General features: G+C 43.5%; 2 protein-coding genes and 1 long non-coding RNA gene across 3 annotated transcripts in view; 2 read left to right on the top strand and 1 right to left on the bottom strand.

Moving 5' to 3' along the window:
- Positions 1-20342, top strand: part of LOC141768565 (uncharacterized) — a 194959-nt gene that overhangs the window by 106227 nt on the left and 68390 nt on the right. The window lies entirely within an intron of this gene.
- On the top strand, positions 30-20127 carry LOC141768406 (protein NLRC3-like). The gene is made up of 6 exons (XM_074636698.1): positions 30-116; positions 905-2696; positions 5038-5215; positions 12186-12358; positions 19055-19228; positions 19858-20127. The coding sequence occupies exons 1-6, from the start codon at positions 56-58 to the stop codon at positions 20081-20083; spliced, it is 2604 nt and encodes an 867-aa protein (XP_074492799.1). The 5' UTR covers positions 30-55; the 3' UTR covers positions 20084-20127.
- LOC141768407 (uncharacterized) lies at positions 17023-18909 on the bottom strand. Its single transcript, XM_074636699.1, has 4 exons — positions 18904-18909; positions 18170-18309; positions 17474-18068; positions 17023-17112 (listed from the first exon to the last, which is right to left on the bottom strand). Exons 1-4 carry the CDS (start codon positions 18907-18909, stop codon positions 17023-17025), a joined length of 831 nt encoding a protein of 276 aa, XP_074492800.1.

The raw sequence follows: 20342 nt of genomic DNA, 5'->3' as shown, positions 1-20342 counted from the left end.
AATAAAGTAATGTCTCCACAGAGAGAAGAAGAGTCATGCTTCTGTGGAGGAGCTGATGTCCAGATCCAGAACAAGACCTGGACCTCAGACAGCCAGTCAGACCAGGACTGTACAAAGTAAGACTGTAGATCGGTCTGCTGATGTCTTCATGTCTGGAAACAGGACTTTAATACACTGACTATTGTTGTGACAACTGTTTAAGATGATCTCCACCATACATATCTGCTCTGCATCACTTGTACTCTGTTCTCCTTTGAGAGAAAATCTGAACCCAAAAGAAATCATTTTTATATTTTTATGTTTTGTTTTTATGATAGCACTCTGTATTTGCATTAACCAATCAGAATGATGTTTGTTCTCCATCTGCATAGATGAGATGGAGAACTATTAATCTCTGTAAAGCAACAACATCACTGTTCTATCACAGACAGACAGTCACACTGATGAAAGGGGAGTTTTTCCTTGCCATTGTCGTATAACAATGCATGCTGATCTCTTTGTTGGGTCTCTAAATTATAGAGTACGGTCTAGACCTGCTCTATATGAAAAGCGTCTTAAGATAACTTTTGTTATGATTTGACGCTATATAAAAAAATATATTTAATTGAATTGAATTGACTGAACTGAACAGGAGCCACAGACTTTGAACAACAACCCACATTAGTTTTCCTGCTACATTCTCCGTCTCTGACTTACAAACATAAGTCTTGTCCTGCATAGCGACTTGTTGAGAAACTATTAAAATTAATATAAAAATCACTTTGATGTTAGTTTTGACTTCAAGAAGGGATGATGACTTTATAACCTTTACTTCTTTATATGTTCTTATATTGATTATTTTCATATTGGCAATGAAGATAAAAAGTTTCTGTGTTTAGTCTTAAACTTTTTTTCTCTCTTTCAGCAGATAGCGTTCTGCAGGAGGTTGTAGATGAACATAAGATCAGTCTGAGGAAGAGATTTGAATGTGTGACAGAAGGAACTGATGAAACAGGAGGTGGAACCCTCCTCAACAGGATCTACACTGAGCTCTACATCACAGAGGGACAGAGTGAAGAGGTTAATACCCAACATGAGGTGATGCAGCTTGAGACAGCTTCCAAGAAGAAGACCCTCCATGACGCTCCAATCAAGTGCCACGACATCTTTAAAGCCTTACCTGACCAACAGGAACACATCAGAGTCGTTCTGACGAACGGCGTCGCTGGTATTGGAAAAACCTTCTCAGTGCAGAAGTTCACTCTGGACTGGGCAGAGGGCTTGGAGAACCAAGATGTCAGGCTGGTGATTCTGCTTTCATTCAGGGAGCTGAACTTGATCGGAGATGAGCAGTACAGTCTTCTCATGCTGCTCCATGTTTTCCATCCAACATTACAGAAGGTCACAGCAGAGAAGCTCGCTGTCTGTAAAGTTCTGTTCATCTTTGACGGCCTGGATGAAAGCAGACTTTCACTGGATTTCCACAACAACGAGGTTGTGTCTGATGTCACTCAGAAGTCATCAGTCAACGTGCTGTTGACAAACCTCATCGAGGGGAATCTGCTTCCCTCAGCTCTCGTCTGGATAACTTCCCGACCTGCAGCAGCCAATCAGATCCCTCCTGCATGTGTTGACAGGGTAACAGAAGTACGAGGCTACACTGACGCCCAGAAGGAGGAGTACTTCAGGAGGAGAGTCCGTGATGAAGAGCTGTCCAGCAGAATCATCTCACACATCAAGACATCCAGGAGCCTCCACATCATGTGTCTAATCCCAGTCTTCTGCTGGATCACTGCTTCAGTTCTGGACCACATGTTGACTACAGACCAGAGAGGAGAGCTGCCTAAGACCCTGACTGACATGTACTCACACTTCCTGTTGGTTCAGACAAAGAGGAAGAAGCAGAAGTATGGTGAGGGACATGAGACGAGTCCACAGGAGCTGATGAAGGCTGACAGGGAAGTTCTTTTGAAGCTGGGGAGGCTGGCGTTTGAACATCTGGAGAAAGGAGACATCATGTTCTACCAAGAAGACCTGGAGCGGTGTGGTCTTGATGTCACAGAGGCCTCAGTGTACTCAGGAGTTTGTACAGAGATCTTCAAAAGAGAGTGTGTGATCTTCCAGAAAACAGTCTACTGCTTTGTTCACCTGAGCATTCAGGAGTTTCTGGCTGCAGTCTACATGTTTCACTGTTACACAAACAGCAACACAGAGGTACTGAAGGACTTCCTGGGAGAAAGATATGTTCATTCAACCCTGGAGGACTTCCTCAGGAGAGTCATGGAGAAATCCCTCGAAAGTAAAAGTGGCCACCTGGACCTGTTTATTCGCTTCCTTCATGGCCTCTCTCTGAAGTCCAACCAGAGTCTTTTAGGAGGTCTGCTGGGTCAGACAGACAAAAGTCCAGAAATCATCCAGAGAATCATCAACAACCTGAAGAAGATGAACAGAGATAATATCTCTCCTGACAGAAGCATCAACATCTTCCACTGTCTGACGGAGATGAACGACCAGTCGGTACATCAGCAGATCCAAGAGTTCCTGAAGTCAGAGAACAGATCAGAGAAGAAACTCTCAGAGATCCACTGCTCAGCTCTGGCCTACATGCTGCAGATGTCAGAGGAGGTTCTGGATGAGTTGGACCTGAAGAAGTACATCACAACAGACGAGGGACGACGAAGACTGATTCCAGCTGTGAGGAACTGCAGAAAAGCTCTGTAAGCCCAGATGTGATTAACTTTATAGATCAGTGTAGATTAGTAGTTTAGTTCTTCAAATATACACACTATGAATTATTCTTAAAGGGACTGTTTGTAACTTTGTAAGCGTATAAATGTACCGGGTCGGGACACATGCGCGCTCACATATGCGCGCTCGCGTGTGGCCGGCGTCCCAGTTCCTCTGCCGGCCTTCACTCAGACAGCGCGCGTTCTCGCGTACTCGCTCCACCTCTAGACGTGAACGCGCGCTCACTACACACTGCAGAAGAGTTAGTTTAGCTCTGAGAATATCTAGTGAATGTACAGTGGACGTTTGTGCAGAAATAAATGCTGCAGCTTCACCAGACAAACAGAGGTTTTCCATGTCTTGTGAAGACACCCTGTTCACTCCGGCTGCGGGCGGAGGGAGACGAGTTTTTCGCTGCGGAGCCCGCGCTGAGGCAGGAGAGGCAAACACAGTATCAGCATTGATTCATGGAGAGACCTTCGTCTGGTCAGCTAACATTACTGCCAAGCAGCTGAAATATAGAGTGATATTGTGGTTTAAGCTGATGTGTGTCGCCTCACTGTTTTGAGCGATGCTCGTTCATGTCTATGTAGAGCGAGCAAGCGCGAGCTAGACACTGACTTTCGTTGATTTCACGGCCACAGGTGTCGCTGTTAAGAAGCATTTCTGAAAGTTACAAATAGTCCCTTTAAAATATAATATTCTTATAAGTGTTCCACGTGTTTATTACATAAATATGTCAGTTATATTTTGTCACAGATGTTTTTGAGCTGTTTCAAATGCTGAGTTAAAAAATGTTTCAGTAGGTTGTGTTTCTAGCTGTCAAGTTAATGAACACACTTATTCTATTTATTTCTAATATTTGTTACATTTTACAGTTTTTTCTTATTTATCGTTTTGGGTGATGGAGACGACATGCAAACCTGGTAAAACAAATTAAAAAAACAAAGAGATCAGCTGGCTGGTAGAGCGCTGGGTCTAACCGGTGAAACGTCAGCAACAGAACGTTTGTTGTGAGTCTGGGCGGTCCTGGGATCAGAGCCCTGGTGCTGGGGTTTGCACTGGCTGAATTTGCTAACTTGGGGTACGTCTCCTGGAGCTTCCACACACTCTACTCCCGGCAAAGCAGCCTCCTGGCGGCGGGGAGGATGAGGCGGGGGTGCGAGTCGATTTCTCGTTTTTACCTCTTCTAATTTAATCCAGACAGTGCAGTGTCCGTTCAGAGCATGTCTGTTCAGAACGGGCCGAATGCTTGGCTTGTGGTGTTGCTGCTTGCAGCTTTCTCGAGAACCGCTCGTACAAACAACTTCAGAATCGACATTGTGCCTCCTTGGGTCCTGAGCAATACACCTGCCATGACATAGTTGCGTCACACACCTAAGTCACGGCTACTCACGGTTAGGAACACCGGTGAAATACACTCTGTGTCACAGGAAAAAACAAACCCCGGTAGCTGTTACTGACAGTCAGAAACATCAGTTCAATACGATACCCTGCCTAAATATCTCGATACCGATACTGAAACAATAACACAGCAAAAATCTAAAACATCAGGAAAAGTAATGGAATAATAGATGACAGTACATGGAACTTAAAATATTTTTTTTATTAATTAAAAATGTTTAAATGTAACAATTTATTCATTAAAAAAATGAAATGGTAGGCAGTAATCTGATGTTCCCTATACTTAAGTTTATGTGATTTCTTTGATTCTTTCTTATTTTTCTAATGCACACATATTTACATTTCATCTGTATTCTTACTTCTATTTTTCTTATAGCTTATCTATGTTTTTTATATATTTTTATTCTAAAATGGAACAAATGACAAATCGCCATGCAGTCATCAAAATATCTAATTATAAGAATCCTTAATTATGTACAGGTCTAATATTATTACGCGATTTATTTAATTTCTCTACTGTTCAGCAGCAGTCACGGAATTTTCCCATTTATGGTCGTGAACCTGACAGCAGAGAGTTTAAAAATGCTTTTCTAATCAAGAAGGCCTCATGCTAACTTTGTGGAGACAGACCTGGGATCAGATCACACTGACAGACTGGACATTAGGGAAGCCTCAATGTAACTACATTTTCTCTCTCTTCATCTGCAAGATTAAAGAAAATCAAAGATTAAAAATCTGCAGGTTTGAGAGAGAGTGATGAGAATTATTGTTTCATGTCAAACAGTGATATAAGATTAGCTGAATGCTGATGTGAGGATCAAATGTTAATCAAGTATATATCAAACTGTCAAGTCATCAAATGCATGAAGTAAATATAAACTGTCCTCTTTCATAATAACATATTTTGTCATTTTTGTGTCATGACAGACTTTCTGGCTGTCTGATGTCAGATACTCACTGTAAAGTTGTGGCCTCAGCTCTGAAGTCCAACCCCTCCCATCTGAGAGAGCTGGACCTGAGTAAAAACAACCTGAAGGATTCAGGAGTGAAGCTGCTGTCTGCTGGGCTAAAGAGTCCAAACTGTGAACTGGAGAATCTGAGGTCAGTTCACTGACTGTAGTTTATGTAGTTTGTATACACACTCTCTACACACTGGGTCTGCTACAGATGGCTCTAGAGAGGGACTTTCACGTTTTTGCGTCGGCCACCGTAGCTCTCCAACACGCTTGGCACACGGGAGAGTCTTCAGTTGGTTGCAATCTCCTTACGTCACCGCTAGAAACCGCCAGATCCTACACACTGGACCTTATTTCAGGCATCTTACTAAAAACCCATTGACTTCCAGACGAGGGAGCAAAATGCTAAAATGCCAACTCTTTTCTGGGTTTTAGGACTCATTCCTGTAGCGCTCTATTTGAACATGTCTAAAGGTGCAGCACTCTTCAAAAAACACGTACTGCACCAACTTAAAGGTACATAATTGATGATTATGAACGTCACCATCAAATTAGAGGTTTCTATGGTTCTAAGTTATTCCCACATTCTTATTGACAGCAGATTTAACTGTGATATGTTTTCATGTCAGCATTGTCAAATTATTTGAAGCCGCAGACATTTTGATTGCAACAAAAAAACAAATAAATATTCTGCATCAGAAACATCTTTGCAGGTTCATATTTTTTTCAAGTCTATCTCAATACAATACTCACATGTTCATATGTACAATCAAAGAGTTATTGATGTCTGTCATTATTCCTTACATCTGTGAAGCAATCCCAGTATAACCTGAGTGTTACGAGATGAGGACTAAATCCACAGCCTTGTTCTGTGTAAAATGACCTGTAAAGTTAATCTTAAACTAATCGTAGGCTTCAGCAGACTGAGTTAGATGTATTAGGGCTGGGTGACTTGGAGAAAATCAAATATCACAATATTTTTGACCAAATACTTCGATATCGATATTGCGACGATATTGTTGGATTGACCGTTGGTGCTTTCACAAAATATTTACACAATGAGATTTTTGATAAATAATCATCACTAATGTGGATCTCATGACTAAGTGTAAATGACAAATAATAGAACAGCTACAACAGTCTGGTAAGTTCAGAAAATTACATCACTTTACTGTAATGTAGCCTTTAAAACCAGGAAAAGACGACACTTATGCCATATCACGATATTACGATATCAAAAATCTAAGATGATATCTCGTCTCATATCACAATATCGATATAATATCGATATATTGATCAGCCTTAGTATGTATCCAGTCAGTATGTTGTGTTTGACAGTTTCCTTGTTGAGCTGCAGGACAATTAGTAACACAAAGAGGGAATTTGGTACTAAACAGTCTGTAACTTTGGTAAACACTAGGGGTGGGAAAGAAATTCATTCACCTATGTATCGCAATTTTGTTTTTCCCGATTTTGAAATCGATTTTTTAAAGCCAGAATCGATATATTTGCTTCATTTGAGTCTATGTTGAAGTAGAAGGAAGATACTGCTTTTATTGTTGTAGTCTGAGTTACGCGACGTCATATCCGTTCCAACCAAAACAAACCGCAGCGAGCCGAAACGAGAAAGTATAAAACGTTGGAGGGCTGCGTGGATACGACCTGCACCCTCACATTTTAAATCCAGCGTGGTGAACACTACACATCCAGTAAAGTATGGAAACATTTTGGGTTTCACACATTGCAGGTAAAGCAGAGCTAGACATCATGGCTAAAGCTGCATGCTAACTCTGTCACAGACAGGAAAGATTATCGTATGGCGGTAACGTGCGGTCGAGCCGACCGTCACTCTCGTCTCCGTGGTCAAATGGGCCGACGCTACAACTGTAGAGAACCCATATACTGACATTTATGTAAAATACATTCAAACGGCCCCGATGGAGCTGACCATGGATGGATAAAGAGAACGGAGCTGACGAGAGCGCTAGAGACCACCTTGGAGAAGTTAAAGGAAGTAGACACGTGTGACTACGTCCGGTTTTCAAAATAAGGTGTTAACAAAGGGAACTTAACATACAAAATACATATATGGAAATAAGATTGATTTGATTATATTCACCAGAAATATAAAACATTACTAGTCAACATGAGTAATATACATGTAGTCAGCTGGAATGTAAACGGGCTGAATGGTCAAATTAAGCGCACGGCCTGTTTAGATTTCCTGCATAGATTACGAGTGGATGTTGCCTTCATACAGGAATCTCATTTAAGAACGGCAGATGTTCGTCGTTTTTCGAATAAACACTACTATGTGGCTGCATCTGCATCGGTAGATACCAAAACCAGGGGCTCATTAGTAGTACTTAAACGTAATCTCTCAATTAATATAATAGGACAATTTGGTAGTGAGGACGGTAGGATCTTTTATATCAAGACTAATGTATCTGGGCGTAAATTCGCTTTTATTTCTGTTTACGCTCCATCCCAATATGAACCAGAGTTTTTTCCAAATTTAACAGCAACCTTACTACATCTTCAGGATTTCTCACTTGTTATTGGTGCAGACATGAATTCTTTTCTAAATTTCACATTGGATAAATCTGCTCAGCGTATCACGTCCACTCAGTTACATACATCTAAAGATTTTCAGAACTTCATATCAGCACTTAATCTAACAGATTTATATCGAACGATCAATCCTACATCTAAACAATATACTTTTTACTCAGCAAGACATCAAAGTTTCTCTAGAATAGATTATATACTAGCTTCACCTGCATCTTTCTCTGAAATACATAGTGTTGTAATCAAGCCCTGCTCTCTAGCAGATCACAGTATTGTCTCAGCGCAGTTCACACTCCAGGGCACGCCTCCCAGGGCATCATGATGGCGCTTTAATGTCTCGCTTCTCAAAAATGAAGAATTTTGTGTCTCTCTTAGGGAAAAACTAAATACCTTTATAGGTTTTAATGTTGGCTCAGTAGACGACCCGAGATTCTTATGGGATGCCATAAAGGGCTGTATTAGGGACTCCTCAATTGCATTCTCCTCTCACCTTCATAAAAGTAAACTTAGCAAGATAGCTGAACTGGAGAATCTTCTCGCTCAGCTTGAGGCTCAACAACAAGTTACACATTCAGAGGTGTTACAGGGGAGTATAGTGGTGACAAGAGCTGAACTCAACTCTTTGTTGAGACGTAGAGCAGAGTTTTTGATGCACAGGACCAGAAGAACATACTATTTTAATGGAGCCAGACCAAGCCATCTTTTAGCTTTAAGATTGAAAAAACATGAAAAATATTCAATTATTACGGCCATTAAAACACCTCACCGTACTTTGATTGACCCTCGGGATATCAACACTGAATTTAAGAACTTTTATTCCACCCTTTATAATTCTGAAATCTCACTTGATACAAGTACATGTACAGGTTTTTTTCAAGGACTCAATCTGCCTTCTGTATCTGACAATGACAACGAAGTGCTCAATACCCCCATTTCCCTAGAAGAGGTAAGGATGGCTTTGAGTAATATGAAGAAAGGCAAATCCCCAGGTTTGGACGGAATTCCACCGGAACTATATCTTACTTTTTGGGATAAACTAGGCCCACTGCTATTGGATATGATTAATACAGCAATTGACAAGGGTAAATTTAACATAAGTGCCAACACAGCCATAATCACAGTGCTTCCCAAACCAAATAAAGATTTGACTCAATGCGGTAACTTCAGACCCCTCTCCCTTCTGAATGGAGATATTAAATTATATGCTAAAGTACTTGCAACCCGATTAGAGGTACATCTTACGAAACTGATACACAATGACCAAACTGGTTTTATTAAAACTCGTCATGCATCTGATAATGTACGTCGTCTGTTGCACATTATCCATGCAACGGGTAGTATTGACTCTCCCTGTTCGGTCCTATCGTTGGATGCTGAGAAAGCGTTTGATAGGCTAGAATGGGACTATCTTTGGGCTACTTTAGATAAATTTGGACTAGGTACACAATTCATTAACATGATCAAAGTTGTATATGCAAATCCTTCGGCAATGGTCATCACTGGCAATACTTGCTCCGCTCAGTTTCCAATTTCTAGGGGAACTCGCCAGGGCTGCCCCCTTTCGCCGCTACTATTCGCTCTGTCCCTTGAACCTTTGGCGCATAAAATCAGACAACATCCATTAGTACATCCCATCACTTTTTGTAACACTGATCACCGGATATCATTGTATGCTGATGATATCCTTCTTTATTTAGGTAACACAGGTCCTTCTTTACCACATTTGCTTTCCACTTTCGATTCGTTCAGCTTGCTATCGGGATATAAAATCAATTGGACAAAATCAGCATTGATGCATTTAAATTCAGTTATTTCTCAAACTCCCATGCCCTCCCATATACCAATAGTTAAGTGTTTCAGATATCTTGGTGTTGATATTTTCCCCTCTATATCTTCCATTGCACTATGAAACTTTCAAAATATATACAATTGCTTAGAGAAGGATTTCGAACGCTGGGCAAATCTCCCAAATTCACTCCAAGCCCGAATAGCAATAGTTAAAATGGATGTACTCCCTCGTGTTAATTTTTATTCTTCTATGATACCTCTTGCTCCTCCTATTGGGTTTTGGGAAAAACTTCATACGTCAATCTCCAAATTCATATGGAAAGGAAAGAGGCCTCGTTTAAAATTCACAACTCTCCAACGAGACAGGACACAGGGAGGGCTGGGTCTACCAAACTTTAAGGTGTACTTCTGGTCCTTTGTGTTACGTCCTCTCTCTACATGGCTCAACCCAAGTTCTTCAGCCTCTTGGAGACCAATTGAGGAAAATGTATCGTCGCCTCATAGACTACAAGACCTAGTGTATTCCAACATACCATTGAAAAAAGCCAAATTACGTTTAGGCCCTATAATTTAATTTCTACTTGTAACCTACCGTACTGTAATGAAGCAGACGCATGCAGGTCTTAAATGGCACAATCATTCACCAATTTTCAATAATTTCTCCCTTCTTTCCGGCAACATACCTTTCTCATTTCCACAATGGAAGATCAGGGGAGTAAATATATTAAAGGACCTGTATGGTGATAGTGGCTTACGAGCCTTTAACGATTTACGCGCTAAATATGATCTCCCGGGCTCATCGTTTTTTTTCTACTTGCAGTTGAGGTCAGCCATGCGGACATATGGTGTACCATGGGGATTAACGCTCCTTACACACCCTCTTCATAAAATATTGGCTTCAGTGGGATTAACACGAGGGATGGTCTCTAAACTTTACACATTTATTTCTGTACCATGTAAACATTTATCAGTAGAAACTGCATGGCGTAGGGACTTAACCGATATAAATGACGAAGAGGTTTCCTGGGACACGGTGTGGAAAAATTTGTGTGGTACATCTAAAAATCAGATCATCAATTAATACACTATAAATTTGCCCACAGGATGTACCTCACCCCTAGAAAGCGTCACTCTATGAAGATCATTACATCTCCCAACTGCGATCTGTGTCCATCTGGTGCTCTGGGTTCATTCTTGCATATGTACTGGAAATGCCACGCTGTGTCTCAATTCTGGAAGCAAATATCTCTCACCTTAAACGACATTCTTGAAGTTAGGATTCCACTCTCACCTATTTTATTTTTATTAACTGATGACTCCTCTTTAAATCTGTCTTTGCAACAGAAACGTATTTTATGGGCTGGTCTTACTGCAGCCAAGAAAATGCTGGCCTTAAGATGGCAACCACCGCACTCCTTGACTAGACAACAGTGGACTAACTCGATGTTAGAAATTATCTTGATGGAGGGGTCCGTGGCCCGAATGCACGGGGCCAGCGGTAAGACCCTCAGAGCGTGGGATGCAGCTTACAATCTAGTTAAAGATAAAAACATAGCGTGATCGACAGTAACTTTGACTTTGTTTTTTTTTTGTTTTGGGGGAAAGAGATCAGGGGTGGGGGGGTATTTAGGGGTCGCCTTGGGAAGGGAGGGGGGACATAGGGTTGTGCATTAGACCTGGAATGAGGGCTTTGTATATGTACCTGTGTATGGGGGGAGGGGGATGTATAAAAGGGATAAGATGAATGATATGTAACATCTTTCTCTATACCTTTTCAATAAAAAAGAATTGATCACAAAAAAGAAATATAAAACATTACATGTCCCTTAAAAATTAAAAAGAAAATACCACTAATTTTTGAGGGAAATGTCTTTATTCTTTGATTTTTGGGTTGCTGGAAAACATTTAATAAATAATGCCTAACAACGACTGATATATTTGTCTTCATGACATCTCTGACTAAATACATGCTGAAAATCAGACATTTTTACTGTTTTAATTTAGATATTTTCCAAAGTATAAGTCCCTAGAAGTGTATGATTCAACTTTTTCCCATGGTCCAGTGTTAAAAAAGTTAACAAATCGCAAAATCGAATCACAATATTGAAAAATCACAATACATATCGAATCATGATAGTATCGAATCAGGAGATAGTTGAATCATCCCAGCCCTAGTAAACACCCACTTGATTTGTCGGACTCACATGGCTGAATCTTCATATTAGTTTCAGTTGAACTTATGAAGTAATTTCTTACAGTGTAGATGTGTTATGAAGGGACCACTTCACAGGAGGAATGATTACTGCCACCAATAACTCTTTTAATGTACATATATGTATATATGTGGCTGTTGTTTTAAGACACACTTGAACAAATGTGGACCTTTCCTGTAAATTACATAAAACCTGTTAAGCTCCCAGATACAGTGAGAAGAAGGCCATGTAATAAATGAAATAATGAAGTCCAACAAGTCTGATTTGATATTGATCCTCTAATTCCAGACTTGACTGAGATCAGCAGCATGTTATTGATGTGTGTTGACATGAACAGGTGTATGAATGTTGTGGTGACATTTGGATGATGTCTATAGAAGGCTGACATTATGATGATCCACAATAATACGATGACAAAGTGACTCTACTCATTTTAGGGAAAGGCTAATTGATTAGGACATAGTAATGTTGAGCTACACATTTAAAACCTGAACACATCTGATTGGATTATAAAGTGATTTTTATCTTTATCATTTATTCTTTATTCAGATTGAGGGACTGCAGTTTGTCAGAGAGCAGCTGTGCTTCTCTGGCCTCAGCTCTGAAGTCCAACCCCTCCCATCTGAGAGAGCTGCAGCTGAGTGACAACAACCTGCAGGATTCAGGAGTGAAGCCGCTGTGTGGTTTTCTGGAGAGTCCACACTGTAGACTGGAGACTCTGAGGTCAGACACCATTTTTTACTTCTGTACTGAGATTAATATAATGTGAAAGTTGTGGTTACACTAAACTGCAGACATAAGGCTGATATTATACTGATCCAAACTAAGTATCTTAATGCTAAAGTATATTTTCTTCTTCAGTGGTTTAGTCCATTGACTGTGGCAGAGCAATGTTGAGCTACACATGTAAAACCATAATATATCACACTTGACTTTCATTATGTTAAAATAAATGATATAAAAATACATAAATATGAAGAATAAATAAATAATCTCTATTTCAGCAAATATATTCAGTATTTGCTTTGTCTATAAATGTTATGAAGCTATATGATGCTTATACTGACTGAATAGTTTAAACTGAAGATGCTTTGATTTTATGACTCAACTATTCCTAAAATATATATATATATATATTCAATATATTCAGAGTTCATTCACTATATTCAGAGTTTCATTCACTATATTTAGAGTTTCATTCAATATATTCAGAGTTTCATTCAATATTTTCAGAGTTCATTCAATATATTCAGAGTTTCATTCAATATATTCAGGATTTCATTCCATATATTCAGAGTTACATTCAATATATTCAGGGTTCTGTGAGGGCTGTTGGTTAGGACCCAGATGCAGACACAGACACAGCTGGATGGTGGTTGAAAAGCAGGTGGATTTATTATAATAAAGGTGGTGAGGGCGCTGGAGAAGGCAGGGGACAGGCAGGCTGCTGAGCAGGGTGGAGTGGCTGGAGGAATGAGCTGAGGCGGCGTGAGGATGGCTCGATGGGAGGCTGGCACTGGAATCCAGAACACAGGAGAACACAATGTTAATACTAGAAGCACAAGGAAACACAAGAATAACTCTGGTAATTATAATACAGAGCGGCCGAGAGAATACCAACTGGTAGGCAGAACAATCTGGCGAGGATTGGCAGGAAAGCTGGTGTTCTTGTACTGTGGGTTGATTAGGTGATTGTTGACAGGTGCAGAGTGTAGAGTGGAGTGTGAGACCAGGTGCCTGATGAGGAAGCCGCGCCCCTGCCACACCCAGACAGGCAGGGGAGGGAGAGACCCAGGGGAAGCAGAACACCGGAAAACTACTGGAGTCAAGGCCAGAGCCGTGACAGGACCCCCCCCTCAACGGGCGCCTCCAGGCGCCCCAGGCTTGTCTGGATGCTCCCGATAAAAGTCCCGAATGAGGGAGGCATCCAGAAAAAAGCTGCGCGGGACCCATGAGCGTTCCTCTGGGCCATAACCCTCCCAGTCAACCAAGAACCGGAAACCCCAGCCTCGGCGGCGGACGTCCAGAATCCGCCGAACAGTGAAGGCAGGGTGATTGTCGATGATCCGGGGGGGTGGAGGGGGATCGGCTGGAGGGCACAAGGGGCTGGAAGACACAGGCTTAAGCAGCGAAACATGGAACGTGGGGTGGACTCTCAGAGATGAAGGCAACTTTAACTTGATAGCAGTGGGATTAATGATCTTATCAACTTCAAAAGGTCCAATGTATCGGGGAGCCAATTTATGGGACTCCACCTGAAGGGGCAAGTCACGGGAGGAAAGCCATACCTTTTGACCGGGTTGGTAAGTGGGTGCAGGGGATCGATGGCGGTCAGCAAGGCGTTGATTCCGGGCAGCTGAACGGAGAAGGGCAGACCGGACCTCTCTCCAAATCCGCCGACACCTTTGGATGTTGGCCTGGACCGATGGCACCGCCACAGCCTCCTCCTGGACTGAGAAGAGGGGAGGTTGATAGCCTAGAGAGGCCATGAAGGGGGACATACCTGTGGCAGCGCTGGTGAGTGAGTTATGGGCATACTCAACCCAGGGTAACTGTCTACTCCAGGAGGACGGATGGTGAGCAGTGACACAACGCAGGGCTGCCCCGAGATCTTGGTTTGCCCGCTCCGTCTGCCCATTCGTTTGAGGGTGGTACCCAGATGAGAGACTAGCTGTGGCACCCAGAGCCTGGCTAAAGGCCTTCCAGACCTGGGAGGAGAACTGTGGTCCCCGGTCAGAGACGATGTCCTGGGGGATGCCATGAAGACGAAACACATGGAGGACCAGGAGGTCCGCAGTCTCTGTGGCTGAAGGTAATTTAGGGAGAGGGACAAAATGCACAGCCTTGGAAAAACGGTCTACCACAGTCAATATGATTGTGTTACCTTCTGACGGGGGTAAACCGGTGACAAAGTCCACAGCTATGTGGGACCAGGGTCGGCTGGGAACGGGCAGAGGACGCAGGAGACCAGCTGGGGGTTGATGGGAGGCCTTGCTGCGGGCACAGACGGAGCAGGCGGACACGAAGGCACGGGTGTCGCGGGTCATGGATGGCCACCAGAACCGCCGTTTGATGAAGGAGAGGGTGCGGTGGAAGCCAGGGTGGCAGGTGAGCTTAGATGAATGGCCCCATTGTAGAACTTGAGATCTGGCTGAATCAGGCACAAACAGACAGTTAGGAGGGCCATTACCTGGGTCTGGATGAGAGCGCTGTGCCTCCCGTATGCAGGTCTCAATCTCCCATGTAGCTGCGGCCACCACACAGGAATGAGGTAGAATGGTTTCTGGCTCAGAGCAGGATTCCTCTGGGACAGACTGGCGGGAGAGGGCATCAGGTTTGGTGTTGCGTGAGCCAGGACGGTAAGTGAGAGTGAAGTTAAACCTTCCCAGGAACAGAGCCCACCGGGCCTGGCGGGAATTTAGCCGTTTAGCAGAGCGGAGGTAAGAGAGGTTTTTGTGGTCTGTCCAAACTACAAATGGCTGCTCAGCCCCTTCCAGCATGTGCCTCCATTCCTCAAGTGCCAGGACCACCGCCAACAGCTCACGGTTTCCCACATCGTAGTTGCGCTCCGCCGGAGAAAGGCGCCGGGAGAAGAAGGCACAGGGGTGCAGCTTGTGATCCTTAGGAGACCGCTGAGAGAGGACGGCCCCCACACCTGAATCAGAGGCATCCACCTCCACAACAAACTGCAAAGAGGGATCAGAGTGAGTTAGAATTGGAGCACTAGTGAATAACTGTTTCAGAGTGTCAAATGCTATGTCAACCTCCCGCGTCCAAGTAAAGGGGATGGCTGGGGAGGTGAGTTGTGTGAGAGGGGCCGCCACTCTACTGTAGTCTCGAATGAACCGTCTGTAGAAGTTGGCGAATCCTAAGAACCGCTGCAACTGTTTCCGTGTAGTGGGTTTGGGCCACTCAGCCACCGCCTGAACCTTTGCTGGGTCCGTCTTCACCTGCCCCTGCTCGATGATGAAGCCCAGAAAACTCACAGAAGTCACGTGGAAGTCACACTTTTCAGCTTTTACAAACAGTTTGTTTTCCAGAAGACGACGGAGCACTAACTTCACATGTTGAACATGTTCTTCCATGTTCCGGGAGAAGATGAGTATATCATCAAGATAAACAAAAATGAAGTGGTTCAGCATGTCACGGAGGATGTCATTAACCAAGGCCTGGAAAACTGCAGGGGCGTTGGTGAGGCCAAAGGGCATGACTTGATACTCAAAATGGCCCAGGGGAGTGTTAAATGCAGTTTTCCACTCATCTCCTTCTCTGACTCGGATCAGATGGTAGGCGTTCCGAAGGTCCAGCTTTGAGAAGACAGTGGCCTTGTGCAGGGCTCGAAAGAGGGGTCGATGAGGGGTAGTGGATACTTGTTTTTAACGGTTATGTCGTTGAGGCCACGGAAATCAATACAGGGGCGTAGGGTGTGATCTTTCTTTGCAACAAAGAAGAAGCCGGCACCAACAGGAGAAGAGGAGGGTCGAATAAAGCCAGCAACTAGTGAGTCATTGATGTACTTCTCCATAGCCTCCCTTTCGGGACGGGAGAGTTTATAGAGACGGCTCGAGGGAAGGGGGGCACCATGGTGCAGGTCTATAGCACAATCATAGGGCCTATGTGGGGGCAAGGTTTGGGCCCGCTGCTTACTAAACACCTCACCTAAGTCATGGTACACAGGAGGGACTAAAGAGAGGTCAGGGGGCTCAAAAGTAGGAGCAGCAGTTAAATGAGAGGGAGCTAGGGCTGACTGGAGACAGTGGGAGTGGCAAAAGGTGCTCCAACTAGCAATAGATGCGGTGGACCAATCAATATGGGGGTTATGGAGTTTAAGCCAGGGCTGACCTAGGACCACAGGAGCATGAGGTGAGGGAATAACTAGCAGTTTTATAGATTCGTGATGATTACCTGATAGGATGAGACTCAGGGGAACAGTGTGATGAGTAATGCGGGCCAGGAGCCTTCCATCCAGCGCATTGACATCCTTAGGAGCAGGAAGGGCTTCAACAGGGATCCCAGCTTGGGTAACGAGGGTGGAGTCAATGAAATTATCATCAGCCCCAGAATCAACCAGAGCAAGAAGGGGGATAGAGTCACCCTGGCACACAAGGGATGCATTAAATTGCATTCGAGGGTGAGGGGCTGATGGAGAGGTGGAGGTGTGGCTCATCAGGGCCTCTCCAGTTCCGGATGAGCCTAATCTTTTGGCAGGTGAGGACAAGAGGCGAGGAAGTGGCCAGCCTTGCCACAATAGATACATACACCAGCCTGGACTCGCCGTTGGCGCTCTGAGGGTGAGAGGCAAGCTTGTCCCAACTGCATGGGCTCTTCCATTGAGGGTGGAGCTGAGGAACTGAGGGGCTGGCTGGTGAAGGACTGGCTGTCAGGGATCACCCGGGGGGCAGATTTGGACAGGAATGGAGAAGTGGGGGCATGTGGGCGGCCGGTTCTCTCCCTACGGCGTTCACGAAGACGATTGTCTAAACGAATGGACAGGGAAATGAGGGAGTCTAAACTATCAGTCTCATCCCTTGCTGCCAACTCATCCTTAATATTCTCAGCTAACCCAAGAACAAACACTCCTTGTAAAGAAACTTCCTCCCACCCACTCTCTGCTGCCAGGATCCTAAACTCAACTGCATACTCTGCGACTGATTTAGAGCCCTGACGGAGGGAGAGGAGACGGTTAGCAGCCTCTTTACCCTGAACAGGATGGTCAAAAACTTTTCTCAACTCAGCTATGAATAACAGGTAAGAATCACAAGTAGGAGACTGCCTCTCCCACAAAGCTGTAGCCCACTGAGAAGCTTTACCAGTAAGTAACCCCAAAATAAATGCTACACGTGACTTATCTGATAAGTAGGTGGTAGGTTGCTGCTGGAACACGAGAGAACACTGGAGAAGGAACCGCCCATAAGCCCCCAAATCCCCAGAGTAGCGTTCTGGAGTCGGAATGAAAGGCTCACGGGCTAGTGTGGCATGCCCTGGTGGAGGCGTGGGGAGCGCTGGTGGGGGGTCAGCTGGTGAAGCTGCTGTGGCAGACGAGGCATATGAGGCTGTGAGATGGGCGTTGACCTGGTCCATTTGGCTGCCGAGTCGAATGACATTGGAGGAAAGGGCTCGCAGATTCTCCACCAATTCATGGAGGACTTTGTCATGTTGTCCAACCAGAGCACCCTGGGAGGCCAAAGCTTGGCGGAGTGAATCTGTGTCTGCTGGGTCCATGGTGGCCAGATTGTTCTGTGAGGGCTGTTGGTTAGGACCCAGATGCAGACACAGACACAGCTGGATGGTGGTTGAAAAGCAGGTGGATTTATTATAATAAAGGTGGTGAGGGCGCTGGAGAAGGCAGGGGACAGGCAGGCTGCTGAGCAGGGTGGAGTGGCTGGAGGAATGAGCTGAGGCGGCGTGAGGATGGCTCGATGGGAGGCTGGCACTGGAATCCAGAACACAGGAGAACACAATGTTAATACTAGAAGCACAAGGAAACACAAGAATAACTCTGGTAATTATAATACAGAGCGGCCGAGAGAATACCAACTGGTAGGCAGAACAATCTGGCGAGGATTGGCAGGAAAGCTGGTGTTCTTGTACTGTGGGTTGATTAGGTGATTGTTGACAGGTGCAGAGTGTAGAGTGGAGTGTGAGACCAGGTGCCTGATGAGGAAGCCGCGCCCCTGCCACACCCAGACAGGCAGGGGAGGGAGAGAACCAGGGGAAGCAGAACACCGGAAAACTACTGGAGTCAAGGCCAGAGCCGTGACAGGTTCATTCAATATATTAAGGATTTCATTCCATATTCTCACATTTCACATTATATATATATAATAATTTCCTGAATGGCATGCCATAATATATATTTATATATCTATATATTTATATATAGATATATAGATATATATATAGATGAGTTTTGTTCACATTTCCCCAAAATCCATCCTGACATATTTGACATCTTTGGAAACTTTGAGATCTTGAGTTGAATCTTGAATCAATTTCTGTGGGTTTTTATTTGTGTTTGGCTGCACAACATGAGTTTGTATAGATGGATCCACTGATGGAGCTGTCAGAGTTTAAGAGGTGAAGTCACTACGTCTTTATTGAAGTAGCAGCACGTTGTCATTAATATTAATTCAATTCAATTCAAATCAATTCAATTTATTATCTCCACTAAAGCTGAAGGACTAGGAAGGGGGTTATGTTTTCACCGGCGTTGGTTTGTTGGTTTGTTTGTTGGTTTGTTTCACTTTTTGTATTTTACAGTTTTTAACCTGCATCCTGTTGGCTTCAGGTGTATGGAGATTACATTTTCTAAACTTCTACATTCTAAACCTTCTTCAGCTCTGAACACATTATTAAAAATTGAATGATTTCAAGCAGGAACTTTGTCTTATAAACTTACATGATTTGTTCTTTATTCAGATTGTTGAGCTGCTGGTTGTCAGAGATCAGCTGTGCTTCTCTGGCTTCAGCTCTGAAGTCCAACCCCTCCCATCTGAGAGAGCTGGACCTGAGTAACAACGACCTGCAGGATTCAGGAGTGAAGCTCCTGTGTGGTTTTCTGGAGAGTCCACACTGTAGACTGGAGACTCTGAGGTCAGTTCACTGACTCTCTGTTACTATTATAGATCTTATATGTTTAATTAATAATTTAACCTGATTTATATATAAACATAACTTATATCCATAAAGTTGTTAATGTCCTTTTTTACATATTTTCATGTTTCTTGAACTAAATTCAGTCTGCAGTCACTAAAGACTTGTCCACTGTTAGTTGTTAAAGTAAATTAACGTTTATTATTTGTGGTAAGTGGTCAAATCTGGATACAGAAGATCCTCTGAACTAATATCGGTTTTAAATTGATCAAGTTTAGTTAATGAAGTAGAAATATTTATCTGGTTTCTGTTTGTTTCAATGCATACCACAAGTAATGTCTTATCATTGATATTGACCCTTCAGCACACACACACAGAGATCAGCAGCATGTTATGGATGTGTGTTGACATGAATAGGTGTATGAATGTTGTGGTGACATTTGGATGATGTCTGTAGAACGCTGATATTATGATGATCCACAATAACACAATGACAAAGTCACTCTACACATTTTAGGGAAAAGATCATTGATTAGGACATAGTGATGTTGAGCTACACATTTAAAACCTGAACACATCTGATTGAATTATAAAGTGATTTTTATCTTCATCATTTATTCTTTATTCAGATTGTGGGGCTGCAGTTTGTCAGAGATCAGCTGTGCTTCTCTGGCCTCAGCTCTGAAGTCCAACCCCTCCCGTCTGAGAAAGCTGGATCTGGGTAATAACAACCTGAAGGATTCAGACGTGAAGCTGCTGTCTGATCTTGTGGAGAGTCCACACTGTAAACTGGAGACTCTGAGGTCAGTAGAGGGTCGGAGTCGGTCCATGCTGGTTTCAGCAGTATTGTTGTGATGTGTTTCCTCAGTTAAGCTGTGAGAGTAGAACGGTGACACACAGAGAGAGAGAGAGAACAGTCAGCCAATCAGATCAGCCAGAAGCTTGTTGTGATCATGTGTTAGAGTTGATGTGAAGAAGATGTTGTTGTTGTGTTCATGTCTCCAGGAAATAAAGCTGGAATACAGCTGACAGCATCACAACATGTACAGAGACAGTGGTCCTCATCCATCAAACTGTCTTACCATCAGATCTGATCAGAAAGTCTTTATTCTCT

This window comes from Sebastes fasciatus, chromosome 5 (genome assembly GCF_043250625.1).
Source record: "Sebastes fasciatus isolate fSebFas1 chromosome 5, fSebFas1.pri, whole genome shotgun sequence".
NCBI classification, from domain to species: domain Eukaryota; kingdom Metazoa; phylum Chordata; class Actinopteri; order Perciformes; family Sebastidae; genus Sebastes; species Sebastes fasciatus.
The sequence above is the reverse complement of the archived record's forward strand: the minus strand, read 5'-3'. Positions and strand labels throughout refer to the sequence as shown.